We start from the raw sequence: 8,439 nt of genomic DNA, 5'->3' as shown, positions 1-8,439 counted from the left end.
ATCAAGGACTACTTATATTAATTTCAAATCTTAGATATCAAAGTAAGAAGATATATTAATCTCACAGACCATTTTAGCTAAAATACGTTTATAAAATCAAGGAGCAATCGTCTGTCAAAGGGCCGGTTCAAGGCCCACATAAATTGGACTGGTCATGCCCACCCATTTGCCCTTACAAACGCATCCCAGGGTAGATTCGCACAAGTTAGTTCGTTTGAGGTTACACTTTGGACCGGGACAAGCACGTCAATTTCAAACAGGAGAGGACAGTGTAGTAATTTCACAGACATCGTATATACATAGTTCTTCTGGAACGAACCCCACAAGAACACGCAGAAGCTGTTCTCGACTCTTCGTTTTCCTTCGGTTTCCCAAAAACAAAATCCCTTCAGCATTCCGTCTGCTCTCGAAACAGTTTCACCCTGTCTACTGAATTCGGTTTTCTCCAATGTCCGGCGTTTCGATTGCTCGGATTCGGGGAGAGAATCGGTTCTACAACCCGCCAGCCGTACGACAACGGCAGCAGCAGCAGCAACAAAAGCTACAGGCAGTGAAGCATCAGAGGCAGTCGGTGGACTCAGACGACTGTGCGACTTCATACAGTTCTGGTTCAGGTCGGGAAGTGGTGAGCGATGCTACGAATTTGGATCGGTTTTTGGAGTACACCACACCTGTGGTTGTGGCCCAGTATTTTCCGAAGGTATTGCAAAATCAATCTTAAAATTTTCTTTTGGATTCGAAACTTTAACAGAGATTGAAATTTTGGGCATATGCCATCGCTGAGAATTTTATATTTTGTTATCTGTTAAACTTGGATTGAAGTTTTCAACTTTAAAATTTCTTGTTTTGGGTTGCGGTGCATTGTTTTTGTAATTGTGTAGAAGTGGTTCTTATGTGTTTCCATTTGGTGATGGATAGACAAGTGTGAAGGGATGGAGGACTCGTGAGTCAGAATTACATCCGTACTTTGTGCTTGGAGATTTATGGGAATCTTTCAAGGAGTGGAGCGCTTACGGTGCGGGTGTTCCTCTTGTGTTGAATGGGAGTGACTCTGTTATCCAGTACTATGTTCCTTACTTGTCCGCTATTCAGCTCTATGTTGACCCATCAAAGCCCTCAACGAGAATAAGGTAAGCAATATATCAAAGTATTGACACTTTCAATCAATTCAAATTATCATTTAATGTTGCTGCTCATTTCTAACTTATGGGTTAGACATGAATGTCATTACGTGGGGAAACTGTCGGAGGAAATTTGAATTTAGTGAGGCAGATTCTGCTGTTCATTTTGATGTGATCAATTTATTCGTAATCGTTAGTTACCTGATAATAAGACAGATCTATAAATGTATGATGGTTAAGTAATCTCATCCGCTATTGCAGATACAACTTGGTTGATTCGGTTACAATTTTTATCTACTTATAGTTATGGCTTCGAGTATATGAGGATAGGAAATGTCGTCTTATCAATCTATGTTGAGAAAATGGCTGTGGTAGTAGACAGTGGGAAAGATGTATTGTGATGATAGGTTGTGAAAGACGAAATATGGTAGTGGAGTGCTGTTGGTTGAGACGGAAGTGAGACATCTTGTAAACAATGGGTGACAAGATCTTTGATATAATTCATGGTAGCGTACTTGGATATGGTGTTACTTGGTGTTTAGGTGAGACGTCTGGTGGTTTATGGCTTAATCTCAACTTGAATTGGCAAAACATTGCACGGAATTACATGCTGATGGCTAGTTTGAACTGTATTTTTCCTTTCTTTAGTGAAACATGCTAGTACTGGAGCCAAAGAATTACCTATCTTTATCATTTCTGAGATAAATTGTGCAGAGGCTCCGTGCATGCTAATAACTACTTTTAAATGTATTTTTCCTTTAGTGAAACACACTAGTACTGGAGCCAAAAAAATTACCAATTTTAGTTAGTTGTGTGTTAAATTGTGCATAGAGGTACACAAAATCAATGTTCACTCAGATGAAATCAATCTTGTTGGCTAGTAAGTGTTCTTGTCACATAATTTTCCACATGTGTGCATGTTGTTACAGGAGGCCTGGTGATGAGAGTGATGCAGAGTCATCGAGGGAGACAAGTAGCAACGGCAGCAGTGATTATGGAACAGAAAGAGGATTTAACAATGTTCCTTATAGTGCTTTAAGTTGGCAGAATGCTGCAGATGTAAATGGCCATGGTTGGAATAAAACCTTCCTGAGAAATAAACCCTTAAATGGTTCCTCAAGTGATGAAAGTGGTGAGGCTTGCAACCCTGGTCAGCTTATATTTCAATATATGGAGCATGATCAACCATTTGGTCGTGAACCTTTGGCTGATAAGGCAAGTCACGCATCATCTCAGAACACTTAATACGTTGAGTTTTCCTTTTTCTTTTATGAGTTTGATGGTAACATGCACTCATCGCTATACCTTCCAACAGATTTCAGTTCTTGCATCTCAATTTCCAGAGCTGAGGACATACAGGAGCTGTGATTTATCACCTTCTAGTTGGCTTTCTGTAGCCTGGTATGCTTTATTTTACTCCTCGTAAACACAGGATTGATGCATATGCTATCATAAATCTAAAATCGTTTCTGTGTATGTTCTTGTTAAAGGTATCCGATATATAGGATACCTACAGGTCCAACATTGCAGAGCCTAGATGCATGCTTCTTGACCTTTCATTCCCTATCGACTCCCACAAGGGGTACATCTCTCTCTATCTCTATGTACATACGTATTATATATTTGTGTACATTCATGCACTTGCTTGTTTTGCAAATCACGTTATAATATATCATGTTGTCGGGAGCAGGTGCAAGCGCTGATAGACTTCAGTGTGGTGGTGCACGATCTAGAGACAATCAAAATGCCGATTTCAAACTATCATTGCAAATCTTTGGGCTTGCTTCGTACAAGTTCAAGGTTTCCTTTTGGAATCCTAATGGAGTTTACGAATGCCAGAAGGCTGATTCTCTATTGCAAGCGGCTGACAATTGGCTCAGGCGATTGCAAGTTAATCATCCTGATTTCAATTTCTTTGTGTCGCACAGCATTCCAAAGAGGTGAGAAGGGAATTTATCTATAATCAGCTTGCAGTTGTCATCCCAGTGTAAAAGGGATAAAGCCGACTGATGATGAAAACTCTATTCACGGGCCAGTTTTTCATGTTATTGGTTGGATACCAGTTCGCACTCCTGTCGTTATATTGCACAGACTTGGCCCTTGATATCTTATATTATCATCAAAGCAGAATTAAGAGGGATTTTGGCTAAGCCCGATTCGGAAAGCCAGCTTGTCCCTTCCCATTTTAAGCATAATATTAGTGTGCAATTTTTGCAAATATGTGTTATTTAGTGAAAACAACTCACGAGAGTAGTACTTCCATGGCACGGGTACATATACAGCACATCTACGTTGAGGTTATGCAGACCACTGTATTTACTGCAGCATTTATTCTTTTTCTTCTGAAATTTTGAAACATGCACATTTATGTTATTGAAAAATTGAAGGATTTAGCTATAATACTTACGTGTGTTCAATATAATTATCAGTTCAGCCATCAAATGATGATGTATATAATATACATAATTCAAATGAATATAATTACTAGATGGTAATTATATTAAATGCATATAAATATTTGTAGCCAATCCTAAAATTGAAAGCTTTAATCGACCTGAAAGACAAATTGCTACATCTGGTTTGGTATTGATAGAATCGTAGACTCAAAACTTATGTTTATAGCAAAACGCCGAGCCTTGATGCTTCCAAAACAATAAAGATGGCAACCTACCATAAACTCTTGAATAATGGTACTTTTATGTACCACAAACTTCGAGTTCAAGCTTCGAACCCACAACTACCACTTAAGTCAAATCCTTGTATAAACCAATGGAGGAAATTAATCGTAACCTCACATGACACTGAGTTACTGACGTCGTTTTGACAATTTACTTGAACGTCAATAAGATTTTATTTCGAGCAAATAATTTCTAGCAAGTGGTCGTTTTACATTCTCTTTTGCTTTGCATGCGCTTATCTTTGTTTTTTTCTATTCTGAGAATTAAACAAATCAAAAGAAATCAATTGACAAAAAACCCTCGGTTTATGATTTTCACAATTTTGTTTACTTTGTTTGCACATTGCACTCACATCCCCCTCCCCTCACACCCAACACATAAAATCTACGAAATCTTATTCATGTATGAAAAAATGTGCAAACCATCCCTTGTGACATCACACCCAACGTAGAAAATCTACAAAACCTTATTCATGTATGAAAAAATGTGCAAACTATCCCTTGTGACATCAAGGTGTCGTTTGGTGTCTAGAATTTGATTGAAATATCTGTTATGTTCAAAACATGTTCAATGCAGAAATGAAAAAAATCATGTCTCAATTGAAAATAAAAAATAAATTACTCATCAAGAAAACTTATTCGCTCCAATTCTTGAAATGAAAAGATCAGAAGGATAAATTTCTTTCATGTCAAACTCCTTCCAAATGAAAAATCACTCACCCCTCCCCACTACCTTCAATGAACTTTCCGACTCAAATCCAATCTTGGACACTAATGAGCTATCAACTCGAATCTTATTCTTAGACACCAAACGAGCCTAAAGTGCCCCTATGCCATATCTAACCTAAAATGTCACTATTCCATTTTGATTTTGTATCCATATATAGAAAGATAGCAAACACAGAAAGTGGATAAATTATTCCATATTTTCATTATGCACATAAAGGTTTGAGTACATTACAAATAGATAGATGTTGTTCTGATCATCTAACTATTACCGCTTGTTACATAAATAGCACCACGTTCTTCCCTCTCGTATTACTTAGGTCTGTGCTCTGATCCTATTAACTTATCATTTCCACAACTCCCACTACACTATTAACTCATAAATCATCAAAAATAGTCGACATCAGCAATCCTTGAACAAACTCACACCTCCGCGCTTGCTCCTCTTGGTCCTTGCGAGATAACGGTGGCTGTTGAACGCTTCTGTTGCAACCATAGACCAGTGTTAGACCTTGAAGAAATCATAGTAAATTCACCGCACACAACGGAAACACATAAATAAGCACGCATGATATATCTGTTGTATATCCAGACCTCAACACAATCCCTTAATACTATCCCTACTTATCTGTTGTTCTATATTCCGAAACAAAAAACAAGATACAGGACTCTCATTTATTACTCAGGCACCAAAAACATAAAAAGAAAAGAAAAAGATAAAAGTTGTAAAGTGGTGATGATGCTCATACCTTTCCGAGACCTCTTCCTTTGTGCTCTCCTTCACAAAAGATGGTTCAACTAAAGGATGGGTCTGTGTACTGACATCCTCATCAACCGTGGGAGGGTTATATATAAAAGAAGACAACAAAGGATCAGCTTCAGTGTTTGAGGAAAGGAACGAAGACCCTCCTAGAAGGGATTGTAAACTTCCTTCCCGCAGCTCTTTCCTTAATATAGAAAATGTTGACCCAGATCCCCTGCGAAGTTTCCTCTTGCGCTGAACGTAATGTATAGTCAAGGAGCACATGACCCTTACTTAGGACTTAAAAATATTGACAAACTCAAAATAAACATGGAAGCGAGAGTTATCAAAGTTTTTATGCAGGAAAAATACCATGGCAGCAGAGTAGAGTGACTGATGGAAATACAGGAAGTGTCAACAACAGGAACAAGGTCATGGTGACAATCGATCACATTTAATAACTAGTCTGCTTGCAGGCCAGACACATTAAGATATGCGAGAGTGATTCAGATACTCGAACATAAATTTTGCTGAAATTGAGGAAATTTTAAGGATAAAGGTTTTATGATTCCTGTCACGCCGTTATTTAGATGGCTTTAACCAACTACTAAACGATAAAAATCCTCCTTGCATTAACCGACCAATTTTTATGGCACAATGAGCATGCATGTAAATCATAACCAAACCAAACAGAGAAGTCCAAACAAAAGGATATCTTTAACAAACTCCCATGTTGCGTAGTAAGATGGCTCACAAGGTTTGCTCCCACCCTTTTCGCACAAACTGGACAGACCTGCCAAATGGAAAGGAATGAACATTTAGTTCCATAAAAATCCACGAGAGCAGAACATCCCAAAAGATAACAATGGGCAAGATCATAAACAATCCAAGAGGAACATTACTTCCATTCTATTAATTAAAACACCAATTAGACCTGTAAGATTATATATCCGTATATCAACAAAGAAAGTAACCACAAGCTTGGCTCAAACCCATCATAAAGACGTAGTCTTCAATCCAACACACAAAACTAGCAATGAAGAATACCAATATTGTCGATCTATTAAAGCCAACATTGTCGGTCACCATCATATACTACATGAACCACATAAGCAGTCATGACAAACTCACTAAAATGACCCCTCAAGATAGCCCACTAATTTGCAACTCAACCCTACTCAAAATGGAAGTCAACTCGACAAACAAACCCCTTCCACAAGCAGAGCCAAACCCCAAGAGAAAACCAAGTAAACTGCTAGCATCCTTTTGCATGACTCGACAATGATACCTTTCTCTCCCCAGAGAAGTTCACTCACTCTCTACGGGCTCATACAGCTTCTTTGTAAATTACAAAACTAGTGAAACAATCACAACAAACAACTGCTGCTTTCTAAGCCAAAACGAAAACCAGACTACCAACAAAACGCAATCATTAAAATTCATAAGGGAAAACAACGGAAAGCTCGACAGTTGTATTTTCACACATTTAGAACAACCACTTTCCGAATTAAGCTAGAAACTAATTAATTACACTGTAAAACTTCAAATTAAACAAAAAAATAAGTGAAATTGAACAAAATACCCCGTTCTTAGCCTCCAGCGGATGCTCCTCATCGATGTGGCAGCAAAGCCCAACGACATCAAAATCCTCGGCGCAAAAAGGACACAAAAACTCGGCCTTTAAATCATCGTCCCCGTCAGTTTCTTCGTGCGAAAACAGATCTGCACCAACCAACCGCAATCAAAACCCCCAAAAACCGACCCATAAAAAAAATCAAGAAAATCGACAACAAACAATGAACACTGCCAGGAACAGTTCGGTAAACTCACCGGATCGCGACAGGTACCGCCTCGACGAGGGGGTCGAGAAGAGACTGCTCCACGAATTATCAGAGTCCATTTCTTTTGCAGTGCAAAATCAAATCACGGCAACAGCGACTTCGGAGCTCCAATCGGAATTTGGGGTCCGAATTTGTGAAATTTGAAACCCTAGAAAAAAAAAATTGGAGACGGTAGATAAAGCGAGTGTGGTGTGAGAGTGTGAGGAAGCGCCCAAGAAATTGCGAGTGAAGAGAGAGAGCACGCAGCAGAGACTCTCCACAGAACTTCCGGAGCGGGTTAAACCGCGTTTTATAGTACCCACGTGCCGGAAATGCCCTCGCACATTCCGGTGAATTTCGGGGGATGCCACTATCTGCCTGAGCCGTGCGATTTTTCTACGCTTGTGGATTTCATTGGACGGATGACGTGTGGACGGCGTGGTGAATTTATATGTTTTATCTCTTTTGGGGTTTCTTCAATTGAGATTGGACAGATTTTAGTTCTTCTAATAAATTTACGAGTATTTAATTAAAATTTTAATAATTTTTTCAAATATAATGTGTATTTAGTCATTATTTTAAGATAATTTATTAACATTTTTAAAAACAATAATATTATTCTTACCATGTAATTATATCACAATTATATACCATTTTAGATGACATTTAATTTGATTGTTCACGTCATTTCAATTAATCAGAACTTTTATTCAATTAAAATCAGTTTAAAAAACCAATAATTAAAAAAAAAATTGCTTAAATTATGACTAGAGTTTACGAGGAGTTTGGTTCCACAACTCCTTTGGGTTGTATGAGGGGAAGTATTTTTGCTTACCACCATTTAGTGTAGGGTATGTTCACTACTCTATTTATTATCACCGTTAGATGAGTTTGAATTTCGAGGTTCGTGTGTAGGGAATAGGAACAAATCTTAAAATTCAAGTTCATTTAATGATGATAAATATGGTGGTGAGCATATACCACACTAAATGGTGATGAACAAAAATGCACTCTTTTACGAGGAAAATTTCATGCCAATTCTTCACACCACAATCTAAATCAACTTGGTTTTTTAAATGATGGAAAATTTCATGTGCAATTTTTCCAGCTGCCTGCACCTTTGAAATTGAACACCAAAACCTTCAAAATTGATCCGAATGTTGTAACTTACTACAATCTCTAACATAACAAAATTCCGCTTTGTTTCAAACTTTATATTACAACAAACCCAATTATTTCTTTGAACCTCGGGAACAATTTGACCGAATGTAAGCATGGGGTACTCAGATTTTAGAACTTGGGTAGTGATTGCAGAATCTAATTAACGTTATAGTCTTTAAAGTGAAAGATTCA

General features: G+C 38.0%; 2 protein-coding genes across 2 annotated transcripts; one reads left to right on the top strand and one right to left on the bottom strand.

Annotated features, from left to right (window-relative positions):
• Window positions 1-313: 313 nt before the first annotated feature.
• LOC137732099 (uncharacterized) lies at window positions 314-3,521 on the top strand. Its single transcript, XM_068471390.2, has 6 exons — window positions 314-700; window positions 919-1,130; window positions 2,051-2,336; window positions 2,437-2,522; window positions 2,612-2,703; window positions 2,812-3,521. The coding sequence occupies exons 1-6, from the start codon at window positions 449-451 to the stop codon at window positions 3,063-3,065; spliced, it is 1,182 nt and encodes a 393-aa protein (XP_068327491.2). The 5' UTR covers window positions 314-448; the 3' UTR covers window positions 3,066-3,521.
• Window positions 3,522-4,706: 1,185 nt separating this feature from the next.
• On the bottom strand, window positions 4,707-7,367 carry LOC137730997 (protein DEHYDRATION-INDUCED 19 homolog 4). The gene is made up of 5 exons (XM_068470031.2): window positions 7,097-7,367; window positions 6,849-6,988; window positions 5,982-6,059; window positions 5,274-5,527; window positions 4,707-5,007 (listed from the first exon to the last, which is right to left on the bottom strand). Exons 1-5 carry the CDS (start codon window positions 7,164-7,166, stop codon window positions 4,902-4,904), a joined length of 648 nt encoding a protein of 215 aa, XP_068326132.1. The 5' UTR covers window positions 7,167-7,367; the 3' UTR covers window positions 4,707-4,901.
• Between the last annotated feature and the right edge of the window lie 1,072 nt (window positions 7,368-8,439).

Source organism: Pyrus communis, chromosome 16 (assembly GCF_041283825.1).
Source record: "Pyrus communis isolate YQ-2024b chromosome 16, ASM4128382v1, whole genome shotgun sequence".
Taxonomy (NCBI): Eukaryota; Viridiplantae; Streptophyta; class Magnoliopsida; order Rosales; family Rosaceae; genus Pyrus; species Pyrus communis.
The sequence above is the reverse complement of the archived record's forward strand: the minus strand, read 5'-3'. Positions and strand labels throughout refer to the sequence as shown.

Bases quoted from the DNA above. Each gene is read 5' to 3' on its own strand.
- LOC137730997 (XM_068470031.2), bottom strand. From the start codon at position 7,166: ATGGACTCTGATAATTCGTGGAGCAGTCTCTTCTCGACCCCCTCGTCG. The intron at 6,989-7,096 runs GTGAGTTTACCG...TGGTTGGTGCAG, and splicing joins GCGGTACCTGTCGCGATCCG to ATCTGTTTTCGCACGAAGAA. The intron at 5,528-5,981 runs ATATCCTTTTGT...ACTATACATTAC, and splicing joins AACATGGGAGTTTGTTAAAG to GTTCAGCGCAAGAGGAAACT.
- LOC137732099 (XM_068471390.2), top strand. From the start codon at position 449: ATGTCCGGCGTTTCGATTGCTCGGATTCGGGGAGAGAATCGGTTCTAC. The intron at 2,337-2,436 runs GCAAGTCACGCA...ACCTTCCAACAG, and splicing joins GTGAACCTTTGGCTGATAAG to ATTTCAGTTCTTGCATCTCA. The intron at 2,523-2,611 runs GTATGCTTTATT...TTCTTGTTAAAG, and splicing joins AGTTGGCTTTCTGTAGCCTG to GTATCCGATATATAGGATAC.